The sequence below is a fragment of the Geotrypetes seraphini genome, chromosome 8 (genome assembly GCF_902459505.1).
Source record: "Geotrypetes seraphini chromosome 8, aGeoSer1.1, whole genome shotgun sequence".
Taxonomy (NCBI): Eukaryota; Metazoa; Chordata; class Amphibia; order Gymnophiona; family Dermophiidae; genus Geotrypetes; species Geotrypetes seraphini.
Genome location: NC_047091.1, coordinates 128,073,942 through 128,098,345, shown reverse-complemented (window position 1 = coordinate 128,098,345; position 24,404 = coordinate 128,073,942). Strand labels below are relative to the sequence as shown.

Genomic DNA, 24,404 nt, shown 5'->3' with positions numbered 1-24,404 from the left:
TAGACAGCAGATATAAATTCTCAAAACTGACACATTTTGGTCGCTAAATTGAAAATAAAATCATTTTTCCTACCTTTGCTGTCTGGTGATTTCATGAGCTCTGGTTGCGTTTCCTTCTGACTGCATCCTTTTCTTTCATTTCTTTCTGCACTCAGGCCCAACAATTGTTCCTTTCTATTCCCTCCCTCCTTCCTTCCTATGTCCTTAGTGCACCCAGTGCCTCCTTCCTATGTCCTTAGTGTCCCCAGTGCCTCCTTCCTATGTCCTTCCTAGTGCCCCCAGATCCAGTGTCAGTTCTCCTTTGTACCTTTGTTCCAGGTCTCCCTCTCTCTCCCTCCTCTGTTATGATCTTGCCTCTCTCTGCTCTTCCTCAGGGGCTCTCCCAAAGTCCTGCTTCTACCTCCTGTCTTTCCCCTTTGGTCCAGGCCTTTATCTCTCTAGTCTTTCTTCTACTTACAATTCCCCTACATTCTCTGCCTCTTTCTCTCCTTCCTTCATCCCTCCTTCCTATGTCCCCCTCACTGCTTTCCAGCCTTTGTCCCATCCCCTCCCAAAAAGCCTGCCGGCCTACCTCTTCCAAAGCCAGACTGCCTGCCTCCCTCAAAGTCAGCCTACCTGCCTGCCTACCTCCCCCAAAGCCAGCCTGCCTCCCCCAGAGCCAGCCTGCCTGTCTCCCCCAAAGTCAGCCAGCCTGCCTGCCTACCTCCCCCAGAGCCAGCCTGCCTGCCTCCCTCAAAGTCAGCCAGTCTACCTGCCTACCTCCCCCAAAGTCAGCCAGTCTACCTGCCTACCTCCCCCAGAGCCAGCCTGCCTGCCTACCTCCCCCAAAGCTAGCCTGCCTGCCTACCTACCTACCTCCCCCAAAGCCAGCCTGCCTGTCTACCTCCCCCAAAGCTAGCCTGCCTGTCTGCCTCCCCCAAAGCCAGCCAGCCAGCCTACCTACCTACCTCTCTGATGTGCAAAAGCCAGCTTGCCTGCCTACCTCCTACCCCTTACTGTGGGAAAAAAAAGCCTCCTTCCAGGCCTGACTTAAACTTCCCTCCAGTCCACCGCCGCTGCTCCTCTGCTTACCTTCCTGCCTAATCGTGCCCAGAAGCCTTCTTCCCGACGTCAATTCTAACGTCGGAGAGGATGTTCCGGGCCAGCCAGGCAGCGATTGGCTGACCCTGAACGTCCTCTCTGACGTCAGAATTGACGTCAGGAAGAAGGCTTCTGGGCGCGATTAGGCAGGTAGGTAAGCAGAGGAGCAGCGGCGGTGGACAGGGAGGGGGGGGGGAGTTTAAATCGGGTCGGAAGGGACACTTTTTTTTTTGGTGCGGCATGGAGCGACAGGAAGCGATCGCCTGTCTCGTCCCCGCGCACAGCTACAGGACGCTGTCCCTAAAAACTGGACATTTTGGCATCCCGAAGCTGTGTGTGGGGACAGCAGGACAGGGAATCCGAAAATGGGACTGTCCCGTTCAAAACAGGACGTATAGTCACCTTAGTGGAGGAGAGAGGAAGAAAAGTTAGACTCATGGAGGGACAGAGAAAGATGTTGGTTGGGGGAGTGCAGGAGGCAGAAAGAAATATTGAATGCACAGTCAGAAGGAAGTGTAACCAGAGACTCATGAAATCACCAGACAACAAAGGTAGGAGAAATGATTTTATTTTCAATTTAGTGATTGAAATGTGTCAGTTTTGAGAATTTATATCTGCTGTCTATATTTTGCACTATATTTGTTACTGAGGTGACATTGCTTATTTTAAAGTCATCTGCCTTGACCTCATTAAACCTCCACCCCCGGAATATAAATGATATTAACATTTTCTGTGTGTACAGTGTGCTTTGTTTGTTTTAAAATTTTGTGGTTACCATTATGTATTAATAAGATTATATTGTGTATATGAAGATGGATGGAACAAATTGCATTACAATTAGTACTATTATGGGGGGGGGGGGGCAGGTCTAGGTCGGAGTCTGGGCGAGTTTGGAGAGGAGCTTGGCTGGGCACTTGGTTGATATTTGTTAGACTTAGGGGATACTTGGCTGAGAAACACTGCTTCTTTAGACGGTCTGTGGACGGTTCCTTGGATGATGTCACCCCACATGTGAGAATATGCTGCTGGCTTGTCCCGGGATAACAGTGTGGTGGGCAGAGATATTAGACAGCTAGCAACACAGCTGCCAAGTTACCTATTCCAGGAAGGAAACATTTTGGCTCTGGTTTTAAACTTACTCGTACGTACGCAAAGCAGTGTAGTATTTATAGTCCATTATTCTAGCCACTGAAATCAGGGCTGCAGGTCCTATAATGCAAAAATACATGGTTTGTCTAAATATGTCTCTCTCCTGGAATGGTTAACTTGGTAGCTCTGGCTACAAAAAGGAAGTAAAAGATCCCCTTCCCCAGCTTTAGGTACGACAGAAACCAATCACACCACGCCAACTGATTGTTCTGTGGCTATTCGATCTTAGAACCGTCACTCCCGGCAAATGACTCTGATAGGCCAGAAGTGGAAGTTCACTTTTTAAAAGTTTCTGCCTCCGATAGAAAAAGCAATACTGTTCTGTACTACGCTGCTGCCCCTTTAAAAGGTAGGCTTCCTCTTCTGGCCTATCAGAGTCATGTGCCGGGAGTGACGGTTCTGAGATCGAATAGCCACTCAGTTAGCGTGTTGTGATTGGTTTCTGTTGCAGCTAAAGCTGGGGGGAGGGGAACTTCTACTTCCTTTTGGCCTCGGAGTCCTGGCGTGAGGTGAGCGCTTGGCCTAGTTTGGGATGAGGCTGCTGGAGTACGAGCGCATCGGAAATGTCCCATCTTGCTTTTTCTCCTTTTCCTTCGTGTTGAGGGAAGTGAGGCATATGTGTAGAGTTGGATTAATGTTATGCTTGGCCCTTGTTTTTCCGTAGATCCCGCCCTCGGGGATACTAGGTAGTTGTTTTCCTCGCACGTTTCGTCTCCCTAGCAGTGTTGGGAAAATTGCAGGGCCTAGTTCTGGGTATGGGGATAAGTTGTGAGTGAGGCTAGGGGACTAGTAAGGAATGCTTTGCCTGGCTAAAAAATGAGATTGATAGGCAGTGTTTCTGGGTTGTAAGCCTAGAAAGATCAATATTAAATGGTAATATGGTGGAATCTTTTTTTTTTTTTTTTTTTTTGGGGGGGGGGGATTAACCACGTTTGATGAACTGGAAAATTTATACTGATTGAAGTGGGTTTTTAATTTTAATTTTTTTTTTTTTTTGTATTTGAGCAAGAATTTTTTTTTTTAATTTAACAAACCAAAAGGAAAGCAGTCTACATGGCATAGCACCAAAAGGCTAAGCATCGCATAACAGAACTCTGAAATAGCATATCCAGTTCTCTAACACAGAACAACCCTCCTACAATAACTTTTCTATACTAATGAAACAACAAAAAACAGAGAAAAATAAGGGGGGAAGGGACTGGAGCAACAAATAAAAATGTCGCACAAAAATCACCCAAGAAGCGGTAGCAAACCTTATTCACCCACAGAATTCAGATTATGAACTGAGCACCATATCTTCACTCATTGAGGAAAATTGTTATCCTCTATAATAAAACCCTAAGTGTAACCAAGATTGCAGCTGTCTCAGTTATTGGGGAATTGGTGTGTGTGTGTGTGGGGGGGGGGGTTGGGTTTGCCAGATGTTCGGGTATATAATTATGTGTGTTTGCTACGCCACTTGGGGGATTTAGTGAATGCGTCTAGCCGTTACACCCCTCTGCAGATGGAATGTGAGTTTTTCGCTCCCTTCGATGTATTTGTATTACTTCATAGTTCCCCGGAAGGACCTGCCCCCCTTTATTAGAGCAAGTGTGATATTTCGCACATTGCAGGCAGCATGGCGTTGGCTTGTACGAGCAATGGGGGGCGATCCCACAGTTACGGATATCTTGCCTTTGAGGGGTAATCCAGCCTTCCCTCCGGGTAGGCAGGAGTATTTGTTGTGGGGAGAGAGGAGTAACCTGGTTAGAACACTTATTGGGGGCTGATGGGGAGTTGTTGACCCGTGCAGATTAACAGGCAATGGTGGGAGATGCCTGGGGAGTGCAGTTTGCGTGCCATCAAGTGGAGCATTAGGTGGGATCCCTTGACAGCACAATTGAGAAAGCATTTGGGGGCCCGGAGTTCTTTGCCCAGGAGGAGGGGGTTTTCCTCTCGGTGTCCAGCATCCATGCTAGTTTGCAAGATTTACAACCAGTTAAAGACTATCATTTCGTTTGGGGTAAATGGGAGTTAGAATTGCAGATTAATTTGGGACACTGAGATGTCGGCCGTACCTTGCGGGTGACGCCTGGGGTGACTACATGTGCTTAGTTGCGAGAAACATATTACAGGGTTACATTATGTGCTTTTTATACTCGTACACAGCTATACTATAGTGGAGGTTTACCCACTCCATTGTGTCATAAATGTGGGACGGGGACACACACTTTGGGGCATTCCTTTTGGTCCTGCCCTGTAATACAGCGCTTCTGGAGACGTATCATCTCTTATATGTCGAGCTTGCTTAGTAGAGCTTTGCGAAGTAACCCGGCCCACTTTGTATTGGATTTGCCAGAGGCTTATGGGCATCTGCATAGGGGCAATAAAGCTCTCTGTAGGAAGATGAGCTTCCTGGCCAGGAAATGTATTCTGCAATATTGGATGGTCCCGGACCCTCCTGCGTTTTGGCATTGGAGGAATCGATTGGCTACCTGGGAGGCGAGGGATGCGGGAGGGTCTCGGAAGTGGAAGATAGTCTTCTTGAATGTCTGGGAGCCCTATCTGCAGTCCTTACATCCAAAGGGTCGAAGTGCGATTTTGAGATGGTTGATCTGAACTGGATGCTCAGTTTGCTGGGGTGCTAGAGCGCTAGTGCTTCCTGGTGGGATGGGGTAGGGAGTACCAATGGAGGGGAGGGGGTTCGTATGGTTCTTGCATTTAGTCATAGGTTTATGTATTGGGGAGGGAGGTGGAGTGGCTTCTTCAGGGCTCATCAGAGTCCAGAGCCTCGGAGGGTCATTCTGCAAACTCTGGCCTTGTTAGCCATGAGTCGATTGAGGGGGGGGGGGGTTGTTGCTGTTCTTATCTCCTGTATGTATTTGAGATCTTGTTGAATATGATGCCTCAATATTTGTACTATGAATCTTTTGTGTTTCACTGTTTTGATAGCATTATTGTTTGCATCAATAAAAATTGTTTGAACCTAAAATTCTAAGCGCACATGCGCACTTAGGGTTTTATGATCCCTGCCACCGTGCTGTGTCCCTCCGTGCCGAATTCAATTTCTGGCACGTGGGGCGGCTTGCGATGGTGATTTCAGCGGTGGTTTGACTCCTGCGCTGCCGGGATCCCTCTTCTCACACACACACACACACCCTGACCAGCAAACGCAGCGCCCACAGGGCATTTGCTAGGCTGGCCCACTTCAATAATGCGAGGTGGGCCGGCCTAGCAAAAGCCCCGAGGCTGCCTGGGCTAGTGGATGCTGGACAGGGGGAGCAGGGAAAGGAGAAGGCCTACTGCTGGATGGGGGGGAAAGGAAGGGAGGAGGCCTACTGCTGGACAGGGGGAGCAGGGAAAGGGTGCTGCTGGACAAGGGGGGAGGTAGAAGGGAGCAGGTAAGAGGTGCTGTTGGACAGGAGGGAGGTAAAACGAAGGGAGAAGGTCTACTGCTGGACAGGGGGAGCAGGCAAGGGGGGTGGTGGTGGACAGCCGAGGAAAGAGAGAGACAAAAAGAAAGAAAGACAGACAGACAGAGAACAGCCAAGGAGAGAGAGAAAGAAAGACAGACACACATCTATTCTAGCACCTGTTAATGTAACGGGCTTAAAGACTAGTTAAAGTATAAAAAGGGACAATATTCTGTACCACCATTTATAAATCACAAATAAAGTCTTCCATTTTGATCTGGTTTTGGTACAACCTTTCCAAAGATTCAGTTGCTGTGTTTTTACATCATTGGGGAAGATAATTAAGCTGTCTTTCAGATATGGGCATAGAAGAGAACAAACACTAGCCTTAAACAGGCTGTTGCAACTAGATAGAACAGCATGTATAAAATGCTAGTACCAATATGTAAAAAGTTTAACACGTTTTAGACAACTAGCACCTGATTCAATGATTAAAATACCAGCAGAAGCTGCTTTGGGTTTAAATGAACTACTGTTAAATGATCAGACTACCACCACCAGCAATGTCCTTTCACATGCCCAGTTCTCAAGCTTTACTGTTGCTACAACAGATTCATTCATTGTTGCTGGCATCAAGGAGCATTTCCAAAATTTAATAAGACATTTATGTATTTTTCTGCTCATCCTAGAGAATAACTAAACTAAAATATACAGAGTGAGTGAACAATTCACAAGGAGGGGTGTCAGATATGACCAGTCCAAGCAATAATGCTTTCAAAGGTCTTGCAATTCTTCATTCATCCCCTTCCATCCTTTTATGTATAATGATTTTAAGCTTTTTAATTTAGTGAATTTTGTGTATATATTCAAAATAATTTTTTCTTGGTTATTTTCTTGTTTATGTTCAAAAACTTTTTTATAGACTTGTCTTCAATTCAATTCATATAAAAAGACTTATCTTATGAGAACTTGTCTTCATAGGCATAGGTAAAGCCTGTCTTGTGATACCAACGTTCAATTAGTACTCCCCTCTAATTGAACGTTGGTATCACAAGACAGGCTTTACCTATGCCTATGAAGACAAGTTCTCATAAGATAAGTCTTTTTATATGAATTGAATTGAAGACAAGTCTATAAAAAAGTTTTTGAACATAAACAAGAAAATAACCAAGAAAAAATTATTTTGAATATATACACAAAATTCACTAAATTAAAAAGCTTAAAATCATTATACATAAAAGGATGGAAGGGGATGAATGAAGAATTGCAAGACCTTTGAAAGCATTATTGCTTGGACTGGTCATATCTGACACCCCTCCTTGTGAATTGTTCACTCACTCTGTATATTTTAGTTTAGTTATTCACTGTTTGTTGATTCACGAAACGTAATTTAAGGACATCCTAGAGAATGACATGGAGACACAGTTTGTTCTCGTCCTTACGGGTTCTGACCCTGTTATTTTCTACAGCACCCTCTTCCAGGACACTTTGTTCTTCCAGGATAGGCCAAGTGCCTCTTGCAGAGCTCAGCCCTGCTTTTTACCACATCCTGTGAATTGACTGACTCCTACCTGTAGTCTCTCTGACTTTTGTCTTGGGCCTGGCCTCTTTGGGATTCTGGTGATACAGTACTAGGAACATTACCAGGAAACAGATGGACTTGATAAGTAACAGGCAGGATAGGCCTATTACTAGCAGATATACTGCAGAGCTGCAGACATTTCTAAAATACTGAACATTTTTTAGAAACTTTAGCCATCTTTGCAAAAAAAACCTATGTTTACCTTTAAAAATCCAGACTTGTCAGCCCTTCTTTTGAATCTAAGCACATTTAACAGTGCTATGCCACTCCCCCTCCCCCCCCCAAGAAAAGCAACCAAACATTGGGCCCTAGGTAGGTATCTAATTTGCCTATGCTTTATACTTGCCCTAGGACATGTGATAGTATATAAAAGTACTGAAGAATTTGTGGGCTTTAACCTGAGCTCCTTCCCACTTCTCTTTAATAAATTGGGCTATTCCTATAAACTACCTTCCCTGCTTCTCATTCTCTTGATTGTCTGATCTGCTTGATGTGTTTGATTTGTTGTATCTTATTCTGCAGTTACAACTCGTCTTTAAACCCATTGTGTGGCAATCCTTGGAAGCACCGTCGAGATGCCCAGGGAAGACAGGGCTACGTGGAAGTCAAACTATTTTCTGAAAATCATAGTAAGTGTTGCCAGATGATACTTTTATAAATGCTAAACCTTGTGTTTTTTAATTTGTTATGACAAAAATGGCTGTTGCCACTCACTTGACAGAATTTGTACATAGATGTACATAGATTATTCCAAGATGGCGGCCAGTTGGGTCATCGGCTGTGCTGTCTCCCTCACCCCGTTTGTTTTGTGTTTTTCCTTTGCCCTGCTTATTTGTTTTTCGGTATTTTGTGGTTTTGTTCTTTTGTGTTGTATATTTCACTTTTGACCCTGGAGTGAATGGCTCCTCAAGGATTGGGATAATTTTGACTGTTGGCTCCTGGCTCCTGTCTAATGGTCAGGGGAGCCTGCTCCCGCCATCTAGTTCCACGGTGGCAATTCTGGGGTGCCGGCTCAGATGGGGGGATTGGGGTTGGGCTCTTTTGGCTCTTCGGTGGTGCAGCTCGACCTGTCAGATCTGCTTGGATGGTTTGTGGCCCGGTGCTGGGGCTGGTGGAAAGGGAAGGGATGGAGATCGGAGTGTGGAAAGACAGCAACATCAGCAGGCCAACGGTGGAGCTGGCTCCTGCTACTGGAGTGCGGTTCACCTCAGGTGGTAGCATTTTTTGCATGGAGCTCCTCTTCACGAGCAGCGATGACTCTCTCTTCCCTCGAGAGAGGCGTTGCCGAAGAGCAAGATTTTCCACCATTGGAGTGGGGCTGATAGGGAGGAGGACGTCACATCAGAGTGAGCTCGGAGGTGGTGCTTCTGAGGAGCCACCTTCCACCACAGACCGACCAGGATTCAATTCTGGTGGCAGAGAGGGGAGAGAAAACAGCTGGTTGGGGCCAAAAGTGGAGGTTTGGATGCTGGAGTTGGCCGGACCTGGTGTCAGCCGATGGTGCATCGGATGTTGGGGAGTCTGTGGAAGAAGAGCCTGCAAATGTCCTACAATCTTTGGCCGTTAGCCCTCGCCCACAATTGGGATCCAGTGATCACTTTTGGCCAGTGATTAGAGCCTAACAGACTTCTATTCTGTCTTGCTTTGGGACTCTGATGTTTTTTATTTATTTTAATTTTATTCTTTTAATTTTTCTTTTGTATTATGTAAATTGTACACTTCCCTCACCATTCTAGGACTTTTGTTATGTCTTTACTATTTCAGTAGTTGTTATTCAGGTACTTTAGCTGGATTGTGAGCCTTTGGGACTGATAAGGGAAATTCTAAGTACCTAATTTTGCTTGTAACCGCTTAGATCTGTGATATGCTGGAGCGGGATATCAAATATTAATAAACATAAACATATTTTTAGCAACCTTATCTATTTACAAGACTATTCAGCAAAACGTAGAATTATTCGCATCCTGTTCTGGGGTTTCCAGGTGGATCAAGATTCCTTAGGCAAAATCTGCTTTTAAATATGATTACTAAGTTTTGCTAATGCTCTAAAACTGTAACAAACTGTGTGTCTGATGCACAGAGATCTGAACTTAATCATGCAATAACAGCAATAAAAAGATGCCAGTGCATAAATGAAATTAACAGGGAACCTAGATGTGTATATTGACAAATCTGCTGCAGCCATTTCAATGGAAGTTTTGTCCTATGCATCTTTTTGATATAATTCATGTTATGATTATTTTCTGGTTTTGCTCTTTACTGGTAAATTTTTCTTGACCTCAAAAAGTACCTCATGGTATTTTAGACTTGATAGGAAGGATGGTCTTTCATCTCTAAAGTCTCAAGCAGGTCTGATTCTCAGATATTCATTTTGTTATTTCTGTACATTGTCCCTGAAAAGCTATTTCATCTTGAACACCAGACTTTGTTAGGCTGGGTCATCTAAACTTTAGGTGAGCTGTCTCTTTGAATAATTCTAAATTAGAAAAATCTGTTGTATTCTTTTCTTTAGCAATTATTGGATGATTATCCAAAATGTTTCATTGTGGGGGCAGATAACGTTGGTTCCAAACAAATGCAGCAGATTCGTATGTCTCTACGTGGTAAAGCTGTAGTTCTGATGGGAAAGAACACTATGATGCGGAAGGCTATCCGTGGCCATTTGGAAAATAATCCTGCTCTGGAAAAGTAAGTGTCCTTTAAATCATGTCTTGTACAGAAAAATCACTTCTGCACATTTGATTTTTAGTGCCATCCTTACCTTACACATGTACTTTAATGTTTAATTTTCTGCACATTTGATTTTTTAGTACCATCCTTACCTTTTACACAAGTACTTTAATGTTTAATGTTTTTATAGGCTGTGTACTGTACAGAGGAAAATAAATACACACACATTCTCACAAGATCTTAGTAACCTACAAATTCTAATCTAATCTAAACCTTAGGTTTGTATACCGCATCATCTCTACATTTGTAAAGCTCGACACGGTTAACAAGAGTTAGGGTAGAAAGGAACTCCAGTGGAGGGAAGAGGCAAAATGAAGAGAAAATTTAGAGGACTAGAATAACCACAGAGGGAGGAGGAGTTACATTTTTGAGAATAACCAGGTTTTATAAATATGACAAACTGAATTCCACCAAAAGGTATAATTAAGTTTAGTATAATCCTTCCAATTTCCAGTAATTTCCAATTTCTAATTGACTAGCCTGGTCTCAAAAGTGTGGCTTGCGCATAGTCCTATCTAACCTAATTGATGACGTAGCCTGTAGTCCACGTCATTCACTGCACGAGCCAAACGGTCAAAGCAACCCCCGTCCTCCTCCTCAGACTTTGACCTCCGACTTCCCGCCTTTCACTTACCCCATGGACCCTGGAGCTCCTCGGACCAACTTAAGAACGGTTTTAAAACTGAATTTGCCCACCCCTGATCCATGGAAAAAATTGTCTTGCATGAAACCTGGTTTAAAAAAGGTTGGGAACCTCTGCTATAAGTCATTTAGGAAAAGTTTTAGGATCTTCTGTAGAATTTAAAGTTGGTGCAAAAGTGACCATTCTTTCATTTCTCAGGTTGCTTCCTCACATCCGTGGGAATGTGGGATTTGTCTTTACCAAGGAAGATCTGACAGAAATTAGGGATATGTTGCTGGCCAACAAGGTAAGCTGCCGGTGCTTTTTATAGCAGAATTTGGAGGAGGGGGTTAGGAGTTCTACTCATACATTTTAAAGACTGCTGTTTGAGGAGATGGTTTTAATACAAATAGTAAGCTATTTATTGAATATTTTTGAGTATTGCGTTCAATTCTGGTTGTCTTATCTCAAAAAAGATTTAGTTGAATTAAAAAAGGTTCAAAGAAGAGCAATCAAGATGATAAAGGAGATGGCGCTCCTCTTTTATGAGGAAAGACTAAAGAGGTTAGGGCTCTTCGAGCTTAGAAAAGATAGCTGAGGGGAGATATGATTGAATATAAAATTCTGAATGGTGTAGAACTGGTACAAGTAAATTGACATTTTACTCCATCAAAAATTACAAAGATTAGGGGATAAAAATTATAGGGAAATGCTTTTAAAACGAATAGGAGGAAATAACTATTCTTTGATTGAAAAACTAAGCTCTGGAATTCGTTGCCAGAGAATGTGATAAGGAGAAGTTAAGTCCTTACTTGCTAATTTTCTTTTAGTCCCTCCAGTCTTTTCTCAGTGTCCACCTGCTGGCAGAGGAGTGTAAACCCATCCGTTTCTCTGCTTGTCTGGAGTGATGCTAAAGAACAGCAGTTAACATAGTTGGGTTAAAAAAAAAAAGGTTTGGACAATTCCTGGAGGAACAGTTTATAGTCTACTAGCGAGACAGACGTGGGGGAAGCCACTGCTTGCCCTGGGATTGGTAGCATGAAGTATTGTTACAATTTGGATTTCTGCCAGGTACTTGTGATCTGGATTTGCTACTGTGGAAATAAGATATTGGGCTAGATGGACCATTGACTATTCTTATGAAACATGACTATTTTTCTTGAAAGGAGAAATTTGTCATTGTAGCATTGTGCAGTCCTTTTCAGGCATGTAACACATGTACAAACCTGATAGGTGTCATTGCTTTTTTTTTTACTGTTCAGGTGCCAGCTTCAGCTCGTGCAGGTGCCATTGCTCCTTGTGATGTCACTGTACCTGCCCAAAATACTGGTTTAGGTCCCGAGAAGACTTCCTTCTTCCAGGCTTTAGGCATCACCACCAAGATCTCTAGAGGCACCATTGAAATCCTGGTAAGGTGCAATTCTCACTTTTGTCCTACTATAATAAGGTGCTATGGTAAAGGACTGACTTACTGCCATAGGCTACAGGTTCTGCTAGTGAATGTTCAGGTACCAGGGTATGAACTTTGTAAGCTTAGTTGTTAAATGTCAATTGATTACCATATTTCCCCATGTATAGGCCACGGCCTATACATGTATTTTACAAATATGTGCAGTGGGTGCAGCTTGCTTAAATGGGGCAGCTTATCTAAAGACATTAAAACTTGCTGTTAGATAAGCCGCCCCATTAGAGGCTGCGTATCCTGAACTTTAAAAAACTGAATTAAAAAAAAAAAAATCATTCCCCTTAAATATATGAACAAACTGGACGCTGGTGGAAGGCGCAGACACTTGGAGTCAGGCTTGGCGCCGGCCTTGGAGCTTAGGCCCAGGCCCCTCTGCGTGTGCCAAAGACATCTCCGCTGGCAGGCACTACCTCCTCCAATCACACTGTGCAGGGCAGGAGCGATGTTTGCGATCTCAAGCCTTGCCCCGCCCTACTTCCTGAATGGCTGCCATCACAAGAACTGACGGCACCCAATCAGGAAGCAGTGCGGGGCTAGGCTTGAGATCACAAACATCACTCCTGCCCTGCACAACGTGATCAGAGGAGGCAGCTATCCAGGAGATATTTACTGGCACGGAGGGTGGCAAGGAAAAGTATTTAAGGGGGGATGATGTATAGGCCACCCATTGTATAGACCGATGTAGGTTTAAAAACTCTTAGATAAGCTGCAGCTAGTAACATGGTGCGGCTTATCTAAGAGTTTTTAAACCTACATTGGCATTTCCTGCGGCCATCCTTAAACAATGAAAGTAATATTCAAAACTATTTCTTTGCTGACAAGAGTTTAGAATTTAAGCTTGTGAGCCAAATTCATCCATTTGGCTGTGCTTATAGGCCTCTTTGTGCACAGCACTGAACTCTTCCTCTTTTCCACATTCTTGAGTTCCTGCACTTATCCTGTTTTTCTCACTTGTAGATGGCTTTAATTTCCTGTCCCTCTTACTGTCTGGCTTTATGGCTTTTTAAAATTTGATGTACTTTTTGCCTTATCAAATGAATATGTTATATTAGTCAGATGTGGTAAATGGCCAGTGTCCTGTTTCTAGCACTGTGAGTAAAGAGACAAATAAACTACAGTATACTTGAAACTAACAACCAGTTCCCATTCTCTTCCATGTTTTTCATGCGGTTTGTCCCCAAAATGGTTATTGATGGATAGTTTATATGCATTGTATCCCTCCTGGTTTTAGCTATGACTTCTTTATGCACCTTATTCCAGCCTTCTTGAAATCCTATTGCATCTGATACTTGCTATAAATTAACCTGTTTCTTGTTTTATAGAGTGATGTGCAGCTGATTAAAACTGGAGATAAAGTGGGAGCCAGCGAAGCCACCTTGCTTAACATGTTGAACATTTCTCCATTCTCATTCGGATTGATTATCCAGCAAGTATATGATAATGGTAGTATCTACAATCCTGAAGTGCTGGACATCACTGAGGAAACCTTACATCAGCGCTTCCTGGAGGTGAGGCGTGACAGCATATAAGATGAGTGTACACACCAGTTTGGCAGCAGTCTCTGATGTGAAAGTGTGGGTAGTAAACAGTTTAAAATACAGGGCAATGCTATCTGTAAAACATGGAATATAGAAGATGAATATAAGGGGACTAAGTGAAAGGAGCCAGTGTGTTATTTTACTCTGTAATTACTTGTAATTGCTACAGCAGTATTCTGCGAGTTTGAGATGTAATGCATACACTGATGATTTTGTATAACAGTAAGATTTGCATATTTTCTCTACAGGGTGTTCGAAATGTTGCTAGTGTGTGTCTTCAGATTGGATATCCCACCATTGCATCTGTACCTCATAGTATCATTAATGGCTATAAACGGGTCCTGGCTGTGGCAGTGGAGACGGACTACAGTTTCCCACTGGCTGACAAGGTAAAGTCTGAGTAAATAACCAGGAGTTTTAACAATGACTGGTTTAAAAAAAATCCTAAACAGGAGGATGGGGGGTTGATGGCCTATTGGTGGTTAGAGTCATTTCTGGTTCTTTCTTTATGGGATTCCACTGTTATTTACAGCATGGGGATTATAAGAGTCCAAATCCCCATATAGTGGAGGGGTTTAGCTGCATTGTATTATTCAAAATGGTGATGCTTGTATGTTTATCTGTTTTCATATAATAAAGAGATGTTATTAAAAAAAATGCTAATATTGTAACAAGTGCAATATAGGTTTAGGCTCTCACTTAGGCCTGGATGCACTGTAATGGTGCTCTTAAGGCTGGGGAGGGAAAGAAGATGGCAACGGCTGCTGCTAGTATGTATGGTGTCTTCTAGTAGCAGGAACCTTACAGCTGTCATTGTATGTTGTGAGTAAAGTACACAGAAGATGGATGGTGGAACATTGAATTTAGTTCAAATAGTTACATGGTCGAGTCACACTGGTATTATGACTGTGGAAGGCAGCCAGACACTGTGTGAGTGACTCAATAAGATGCTAGGTGGTTGCTAGAGGTATCTAAAGCCCTTCATACTGCAATTGCTGATGGGTGTATGGTAGTGGATCCAGTTGTTGAACATGTTGATCAATTTGGTTGAAGGTCTGGGGGAAGTTGAAGGCCAGGGAAGTAGCTGGAAGTCTTGGTTGTGCTCTGCAAACCACTCACGAACAATTCTGATGGTATAACGTCACATTATCTTGTTGAAAGATCCCATCAGCCATAGGGAATACTGTCAACATCTACGGGTGCAAGGATCATCAAGGATGGAGAAAAACCCATATCGGTTGAGGGAGCCCTCCAGAGGTATCAAGGGACCCAGACCATAACTGCTGCCACCAGCTTGAGTACATCCAACAATGGTTGCTGGGTGTTTGTTCTTGGTGGTCTCATGTCGGACACGCCAACATCCATCCATTCGATGGAGCTCAAAACGTGATTCATTGGAGAAGGCAACCCTCTGCCAGTCGGTACAAGTCCAATATCTGTACTCCTATGCAATTTGCAGCATTTTTTGCGATGAATCCTCATGAGCATGGGTGCAATTACCAGCCATCTGATCCATAGCCCCATTCGTAATAAGGTTAATTGCACAGTCATTTTGGATACACATCAGGAAGCCTCCTGGTTTGTTTAGATGGTGAGTTGCTCCATTGTAGTGTGCCGATCAACCCACACCAACTTGTGCAGCCGACGTTTACCTCTTGCATCAATGGCTCATGGTGCCCCACAGTTACCACATTGAGTTGTCAAAAAAAGTTCCAATTCTTTAGCAAACTCTCCAGACCGGTATAGATCTTACAGATGGGTAATAGCTCATCATGATCACCAAGTGGAGACTGAGACAAAACTTTGGAATAGTGCATAATAGGTGACTCTCCCTATATGAACCTTCCTTAGAAAAATTCAAGCGTTCCTTAAAAAGTTTTCTTTATAAGGACACATTTGAAACATAGACAGCATAATTTACCAATCACTAAATCTTTTAGACCTTAATCAATCCTACGAGTAGGTCGCAAAATTATCCTTTTTATTTATTTATTTTTTTCTTATGTATCCCCACCAAATGTGTTCTTCCCTAAATGTTTCTTTTCTTTCTCTAAAGATTGTAGTTCATCCCCCTTGCCTTCTGTACCAGTTATGTATTAAAACATATATAATTTGTATTAGAATGTATTTAATTTGTATTCAATGTTTTGTTTTGTCCTCCCCTTTTTAAAAAATGTTATACGCATTGAAATACGATATTGCGTAGATAACAAATCTTAATGAAACTTGATATCCATCAGTCTTCTCTCAGTCTCAGCAAGTGTGAGTAAGTTGTACCCATCTACCTTGATTAGGGCTGTTGGAATTTGTTTATGGCTCCTAGTCTTCGTTTTTGTGCCGGACTGAGCTTGGGTGGGCCCTGTTTGGGGGTCCATCTGACCTCGGAGGATGTCACACCTGGCAGGTCTCTCCCCCCCCAGTTCCACCACCTCCCCCAACTTTTTTTGTAGAGGTGCCTCAGCAGTAAGCCTTGCCCCTAATTTCAGGTAAGGCATACTGCTTAGAGAGCCAGTAGAGTCTGTTTTGTGAAAAAAAAAAAATCCTGAGGCAGTGCCGGTCAAAAAGGCTGCTTTCCCTTTAAATTTAGTGTAAATTACTGTATTTTTCTACTAACCGGCACTTTTCTTTTAGCTAGGTCTGTATGGAGCAATGAGCACTTTACAAGGGAAAAAGTGCTCCAGATGAGAGGCACTTGTGTCTGATCTGTGCAGATGCTGTGCAGCTCGGAGCGGTGGGGGAGCCTCATCAGCATCGGGTACTGGCGGCCAGGGAAGCCCGCCGCAAGTGCCTCGCAAGTCGGCAGTTGATAGCGGGGAAGCCAGGGCTTCCTCCGCCACCGACAGAGGGATTTCCTCAGCTGTCGACAGTCAGGGTAAAAAGGATTCCCTTATCGCTGAAGCATCAAAAAGAATGTCACCACGTGGTCAGAAAAGCGAAAGAAAAATACGAAGAGAGACTTGCCAGGGAAGCACAAAATTTTAAACCATTCTTCTGATATGTGAAAGGAAAGCAGCCAGCGAGGGAAGAGGTGGGACCTCTGGATGTGGGAGACAGGAAGGGAGTGGTGAAGGAGGAAGAAGAGGTGGCAGACAGACTAAACACATTCTTCTCATCGGTCTTTACAAGAGAGGACACATCTAGCGTGCCGGAACCAGAAAAAATCTTACAGGAGGATCAAGAGGAAAAATTATCATGCATGGAGATAAGCCGCGAAGACGTACTCAGATAGGTAGATTAAAAACTGACAGATCTCCGGGCCCAGACGGAATCCACCCGAGAATACTGAAAGAGCTCAGAAACGAAACAGCGGAGTTACTGCAGCAGATTTGTAACCTATCCTTGAAAACAGGAGTAATTCCGGAGGACTGGAGGGTAGCAAATGTTACACCTATCTTCAAAAAAGGATCGAGAGGCGACCTGGGGAACTACAGACTACAGTTCCAGGGAAGATGGTCGAAGCATTGATCAAGGACAGTATCAACGAGCATATAGAAAAAAAATAAACTGTTGAGAACAAGCCAGCATGGTTTCTGTAAAGGAAGATCATGCCAAACGAACCTACTGCACTTCTTTGAGATAAGCAAACAGTTGGCAAAGGTGACCCCATAGACATCGTATATCTGAACTTCCAAAAAGCCGACAAGGTACCCCATGAGCGTCTACTAAGGAAACTGTGGAGCCATGGGGTGGAAGGGGACATGCACAGATGGATCAAAAATTGGCTGGCGGACAGGAAACAGAGGGTAGGAGTAAAGGGACACTACTCTGACTGGAAAGGGATCACGAGTGGCATCCCACATGGGTCAGTGCTGGGACTGCTGCTGTTCAACATATTCATTAATGACCTGGAATCAGGGACGAAGTGTGAGGTTATAAAATTTGCAGATGACACAAAACTCTCCAGTAGGGTTAGAACTGTTGAGGAATGTAAAGAACTACAAAGGGACCTGAACAAACTGAGTGAGTGGGCAAATAAATGGTAGATGAGCTTTAATATAGAGAAATGTAAAGTCTTGCACATAGGGAAAGGGAACCCGATGTATAACTACGATGGGAGGGATGGTACTGGGGGAAGGCAACTTAGAAAAGGACTTGGGGGTTTTGGTGGATAAAACAATGAAGCTGGCGGCACAATGCGCAGCGGCCTCAAAGAAGGCGAACAGAATGTTGGGCATTATCAAAAAAGGTATCACTACCAGAATGAAGGAAGTTATCCTGCCACTGTTTCGGGCAATGGTGCACCTGCATCTGGAGTACTGCGTCCAATACTGGTCACCATACCTTAAAAAGGATATGGCAATGCTCAAAAGGGTCCAGAAAAGAGCAACAAGGATGATAAAAGGCATGGAAAACCTTTCATATGCTGAAGACTAGAGAAGCTAGGGCTCTTTTCCCTGGAAAAGCAGAGACTTAGAGGGGACATGATAGAGACTTATAAGATCATGAAAGGCATAGAGAAGGTGGAGAGGGACAGATTCTTCAGACTAGCAGAAAACAAAAACAAGAGGGCATTCAGAAAAATTGAAAGGAGATAGATTCAGAATAAATGCTAGGAAGTTCTTCTTTACTCAGAGGGTGGTGGACACCTGGAATGTGTTTCCACAGGAGGTGGTAGAACAGAGTATGATATTGGGTTTCAAAAAGGGTTTGGATGATTTCCCGAAGGAGAAGGGGATTGAAGGGTATAGATAGAGGGTTACTATACAGAATATTAAATGATTAGGGAATAAAAGGTTTAGGTAAAGGATCACTTACAGGTCATGGACCTGGGGGGCTGCCACGGGAGCGGACTGCTGGGCACGATGGACTCCTGGTCTGACCCGGCAGAGGCAGTGCTTATATTCTTATGTTCTTCCAGCTTGCCTGCTTTAGCAACTAGAAGAGTTCAGGTTTCCCAGCTGCTACAGGCCGTGACAGGGTTGTTTTTGGTGGGAAGCCCCTCCATCTTGTTTGCAGTCTCAGGTGATCTTCCCTCTGTCTTGGAGGTTTCAGCCAGGTCTCCTGCTGTGGCAGGGAGTCCCATGGGGCTGTCAGAGTTTTTTCTCCTGATTTTCTTTTTGCTTTATGCAAAGCATATTTTCAGGCGGCCGGGGATCTGGGGGGTTCCCTCTGTGCCCCCTGTGGTTCTGCCCCCCCCATGCCTTTGCTGCCCCTCCAAGTGCCCGCGGGTGGCCTGGGATGAAGACTTGTTTTCTGAGGAGCATTTTGACCTGGACCCTTGGAGATCTCCAAGATCCTCTCGAGGGGACGGCCGCTGGTAGCAGAGCTTCTTCGCTTCTGTCTACTGGCGAGGAGGTGTCCGTGGTGAGCCTTTTTCAGAGCACAAGCATTGAGGTGCCACAGGAGACCCCCGCATGTGAGGGACCCTCGTAGGGGGATCTGCTCTATGTCCCGCTCTTTTCCTATGCATCAGGATATTCTAGATATTGTCCTGGTGCAGTGGAACATGCCGGAGGTGCCTTTTCGGTTTGCGCACTCCAAGGCTCGTTTGTATCCTATCCCAGAGGGGGATCAGGCTACCTTGAAGTTGTCAGTGGTGGACATGGTGGTCTCAACTATTGCTAAATGGTATACTGTGCCCATAGAGGGCGGTTCTGCCTCATGGAACTCTGAGGAGCATAAGTTGGAGACCCTTCTTAAACAGAATTTTGATGTGTCTGCCTAAGCAGCGTACTGCACTAACCTCTGCCCTTAGGTGCCCAGGAATAATGATAATTCTACAAATATTTCCAATCAATTATTATTTATTAGAATTAACAGAAAATCTGGATTCAAAAGGTCATTTGTACAATGGAGCCACATACAATCAAGCGTGAAACATGCACCTCTGTTGAAACAATATGAGCTTGGGGAACCTAGCCACGATGTTCACTTATATACTTTTGCAGTGCCTGGTATGACATCACACCTGTCAACCATGGGTACGACATCACACCTGTCAACCAATCAGCCAGCAGAGGCTGGCCTTAGGTATGAACAAAGAAAATTCCTTTTAACATAGTTGCCAGGCTCAAAGAAATGTTTTACAAATAATATATTTTTTCACAGAACTTTTTGAATATGTATAACCCATTTAAATATCCAGGCCTTCTACACTGCCTTGGGAGTCCAGGTGTCTATTTGTAGGGGAGGCTGGTGGCTCTGGCCGTGTGTGTTTCGGTGGGCAGAGCGTGTCCTTGACCGTGAGTCTGATGACTGGTCCTTGGTGGATCAGGAGGTGGCTAAGATTGAGATGGCTGCTTCTTTCCTCTCAGATGCCCTCTGACTTGTTGCGGATGTCTGCCAAATCCATATCTTTGTGGCAGCACGTCATACCTTGTGGCTTTGTGCTTGGTCGGCGGATGCGGCGTCCAAGACTAAACTCACTTAAGTTTCCCTTTTTGGGGGGTCTTTTTTGTTTGGAGAGGATTTGAATAAGTTAGTTCAGACTCTCGGACCTCTAAAGTGCCCTGCCTGCCTGAAGACCGTGTCCGCCTGGCTGTTAGGGGTGGCACTGCCCGGGGGCATCTGCAGGTACCGCCTGGGGTGAGGGGCTGCTTCCTTCTTGGCCTCTGGTTTTTCCCGGGGTCGTTTCAGCGCATGCAATCTTATGGGGGGGGCCCATTGGGGGCTGGGAATCCCTCCGCCGGTTCCCCTGCTGCCCATCCTGCCTGCCGGTGCCCCCTTTGGTTATGGTGGGTGCCCGGCTGCATGAGTTTTCTCCAAAGAGGGCAGAGATCAGTGGGTCCTGGAGGTGATTCGGGACGGGTATGCTCTGGAGTCTGCCCAGTCCCTGCCAGATCATTTTCTAGCTTCTCCTTGTCAGGCTGCGTTGAAGAAGCAGGCTTTTCGTCACACCCTTCACAGATTGTTGGATCTCAAAGTGGTAGTTCCTGTGCCCCCTCAGGAGTGTTGCGCCAGCAGGTACTCAATTTACTTTGTGGTACCCAAGAAAGAGGGGACCTTTTGAAAGGGGTCAACAGGGCTCTCAAATTCTCATCTTTTCGCATGGAGACTCTGCGGTCGGTTATTCTGGTGGTTCAGCTGGGGGAGTATCTGACTTCTCTAGATCTGACGGAGGCCTACTTGCATGTACCAATTCGAGCCTCCTATCAGTGCTTGCTTCACTTTGCAATCTTGGGTCAGCACTTTCAGTTCTGTGTGCTTCCCTTTGGTCTGGCCATGGCTCCGTGGACATTCACCAAGGTTATGGTTGTTGTCGCTGCAGTGTTGCACAAAGAGGGCATTCTAGTTCATCCATACCTGGATGATTGGTTGATTCGAGCAAAGTCGTTGCAGGAGAGTCCCTAGGTCATAGCTTGGGTGGTGGAGTTCCTGTAGTTGCTGGGCTGGGTTGACAACTTGTCCAAGAGTCAGTTGACCCCATCTCAGCACCTGGAGTACCTTGGGGTTCTGTTTGACACCTTGGGGAAGGTCTTCCTCCCAGAGGCCCGGGTAAGCAAATTGCAATCTTAGATTTGCCTGCTAATGGTGTCCTGGGGTCCTCGGGTGCAGGATTTCCTCCAAGTCTTGGGGGTCAATGGAGGCTTCTCTAGAAATGGTATGGTGGGCTCGGGCCCACATGCATCCTCTTCAGTATGCTCTTCTTCGGAGGTGGTCACCCCAAAGGCACAGTCTGAATCATCCTGTTCCTCTGAGGGGCTTGGCTCGCTGCAGTCTTTGTTGGTGGCTCCAGACCTCTCATGTAGTCCAAGGGGTAAGTCTGGATCAGCCACAGTGGACGGTGCTTTTAACAAATGCCAGTGTCCTTGGTTGAGGAGCTCAGTGTCTAGGTCACTCAGCTCAGGGCACCTGGTCCATGAAGGAGGCATCCTGGTCGATCTATGTTCTGGAGACCAGAGCCATCCGTCTGATGCTCTTAACCTTCTGATTCTTCTTGACGGGCAAGTCAGTCAGGTTCTTTCAGACAATGCCACAGCGGTGGCCTATGTCAATCATCAGGGAAGCACCAAGAGCACCCTGGTAGTGCAAAGGCAGCTCTGCTCATTGTCTGGGCAGTCTCATCTTTGGGACATCTCGGCCTCTCACATAGCAGGAGTGGAGATTGTTTAGGCAGACTTTCCAAGTCATCACTTGCTAGGTCCCGGAGAGTGCTGTCTTGAGTTATGTGGCCTTTCAGTTGATAGGGCAAGCTTGGGGTCAGCCCCTGATGGCCATGAGTGTCAACGCTAAAACACCCTGCTTCTTCAGTCGTCGCAGAGACGGTCAGGCTGAGGGTCTGGATGCTCTGGTTCAACCGTGGCCAATGGAGGGTCTGTTGTATGTGTTCCCTCCGTGGCCATTAGTGGGCAGAGTTCTCTGCATTGTTCGTCATCCAGGCCTTGTGATTCTAGTGCCCCCGGTTTGGCCCAGGTGCCCCTGGTATGCGGACCTGGTGAGGCATCTTGTGGCAGATCCTCTGCCCCTCTTATCCGACCTTCTGACTCAGGGCCCCATTCCAATGTTTGATCCGGGTCCCTTTTGTCTTACAGCTTGGCTCTTTAAATGGAACACCTAGGTAAGAAGGGATACTCAGATAAGGTGATCTCAACCCTTTTGGGGTCCTGGAGACTTTCCACTTGTCGGGCTTATGTGCGGGTTTGGCGTATATTTGAGGAGTGGTGTGCTTCGCGTAGAGTGGTCTCTTCGCACTTCCCTGCCTACCATCTTAGAGTTCTTGCAGGATGGGCTGGACAGGGGCCTGGCTTGGGCTTCTCTCCGGGTTCACCTTGCGGCCTTGTCAGCCTTTCGTGGGTTGTTACGAGGTCAGCATTGGACTGCTATTCCTGATGTTCGCTTCTTGTTGGCAGCCAAATTGCTCAAGCCTCCCGTGCGGCCCTCTGTTCCTTCTTGGGATCTGAATCTGGTTCTGTCAGTTCTAGTATACCCTCCTTTTGAACCGTTGGACGACTGCTCTTTGAAGGACCTTACTCTTAAAGCGGTCTTCTTAGTGGCTATTACTTCTGCTAGATGTGTTTCTGAGCTGCAGGCTTTCTTTTGTAGGTCTCCCTTCCTGGAGTTTTCTAGAGAGCGAGTCGTGTTGCGCCCTTTTCCTTCCTTTCTGCCAAAGGTAGTTTCTCCTTTTCAATTAGGCAGTGGTCCTCCCAGTGTTGGGTAGTCGGGAGGGATCTTCAGAGCAGAAACAGTTGTGCAAGTTGGATATTGGTCGGGTCCTTCACTCTTATGTGCAGAAGACCCAGGTGATCAGGAAATCAGATCATCTTTTTGTCCTTCTAGTGGGTCCTCGTAAGGGAAATGGCACTACCATTGCAGACTATTGCTTCCGCATACCTTCTTCAGAAGAAGCCTGTTCCGGAATTTCTCAAGGCTCATTCCACTCGGGGTCGGGTAGTCTTCACTGGTGCCTCCAGTGAATATTTGTAAGGCTGCGGTTTGATTTCCTTGCATTCATTTGTCAGACACTACCGTGTGGATGTTTAGGCGCATCGGGACACGGTGTTCGGTGAGCGTGTTCTGGTGTCAGCCCTTTGGGGGTCCCACACATGATGGGTACTGCTTTGGTACATCCCATCCGTAAGATCTATACCGGTCTGGAGAGTTTGCTAAAGAAGGAGAAATTAGGTTCTTACCTGCTAATTTTCTTTCTTTTAGACTCTACAGACCGTTATAGGACCTATCCTATCTGTTGGCGTGTTGTTCTTGTGGGTGTTGCGTGTGAAGATTTTGCTTTTTCTGCGGGTTCTAGTATTTTTCTAAGGCCAGGGAGCTCAAAGAACAGCGGCTGTGGCTCGGCTAGAGAGCTGTGAGGATATTTTGCTGCAGGGGTCTCTCCTTTGCATTTTCCAACGGCATTCCTGTATATTAGTTGCTACTCTTGTTTGGAGTGTTACTGTTTCTAATTAGCTTTTCTTAGTTCTGCTTTGCTATTCGGCAGACTGTTAGATAGAGGGAGGAACAGCTATTAAGTACTATAACCAAAAGTTTGATCTCTGTCTCCACCTGCTGGTCATGATGAGCTATTACCCATCAGTGAAGCCTGTACCGGTCTGGAGAATCTAAAAGAAAGAAAATTATTAGGTAAGAACCTAATTTCTCCTTCCCATTTGATATTAAATGGCATGGTGTGAGTAACTGAGTTGGATTGTAGGGAATGAATGCTGTTGTGTGGTATTCTGACTGAGTTGTTACTCATTCATTTTGTAGGTAAAGGCCTTCCTGGCAGACCCATCTGCCTTTGTAGTTACTGCTCCTGTTACTACATCAGCCACACCTGCTGTAGCTGCACCTCCTAAAGAAGAAGTGAAAGAAGAGTCTGAGGAGTCGGATGAAGACATGGGCTTTGGACTATTTGACTAAGCCTGGTTACTGATTGCTTCATCAGACTAATTTAAGAAATAAAAGTGGTATAACTTCCTTTTTGCCTGTTTCTCTTGGGAAATGTTGCTAATTCAATGTATTCATTTATAGGAGAAAAAAACCCATTAAATAACAAAATTCTTGAGTCTACATTATAACTTGTTTAAGGGAGATCATGGATTTATTGAAGAACAGTGCTTAATGTCCTTCCAGACTGTCTCAGAATGATGAGTTATGAACCAGCTGTAGAGACAGAATTCCAGGCTCCTGATTTAGCTGTGCAGTATCTCAGCAAACCAGTATTTCTCAATCTTCAGCATGTGCTGTGCTATTTTGGTTGATTAAGTAGGTCTGAGAGTTTTTTCCCAGGGGCCAAGGTAAAAAACAAACAAACTCATTTGATTTCCACTCTGGTGGTGATGCTTGGTGCTAGTTGGGGGCTGATACCTACAGGGGCCCCTCTTTGCTCCAGGGGATGGCTGAGTCCCTTCCCCCCACCCCCCAATAATTCCAGACAAATATTCCTTTGGAGTGTTTTTTTGTTCCTTGG

The 24,404-nt window shown here is 45.1% G+C and overlaps 1 protein-coding gene across 1 annotated transcript; it reads left to right on the top strand.

Moving 5' to 3' along the window:
• The first annotated feature begins 2,687 nt into the window (after positions 1 to 2,687).
• Positions 2,688 to 23,911, top strand: RPLP0 (ribosomal protein lateral stalk subunit P0). The gene is made up of 8 exons (XM_033955659.1): positions 2,688 to 2,738; positions 7,726 to 7,832; positions 9,716 to 9,891; positions 10,775 to 10,862; positions 11,818 to 11,964; positions 13,343 to 13,528; positions 13,807 to 13,947; positions 23,702 to 23,911. Exons 2-8 carry the CDS (start codon positions 7,779 to 7,781, stop codon positions 23,852 to 23,854), a joined length of 945 nt encoding a protein of 314 aa, XP_033811550.1. The 5' UTR covers positions 2,688 to 2,738; positions 7,726 to 7,778; the 3' UTR covers positions 23,855 to 23,911.
• The last annotated feature ends 493 nt before the right edge of the window (positions 23,912 to 24,404 follow it).

Bases quoted from the DNA above. Each gene is read 5' to 3' on its own strand.
- RPLP0 (XM_033955659.1), top strand. From the start codon at position 7,779: ATGCCCAGGGAAGACAGGGCTACGTGGAAGTCAAACTATTTTCTGAAA. The intron at 10,863-11,817 runs GTAAGCTGCCGG...TTTACTGTTCAG, and splicing joins ATATGTTGCTGGCCAACAAG to GTGCCAGCTTCAGCTCGTGC. The intron at 13,948-23,701 runs GTAAAGTCTGAG...TTCATTTTGTAG, and splicing joins GTTTCCCACTGGCTGACAAG to GTAAAGGCCTTCCTGGCAGA.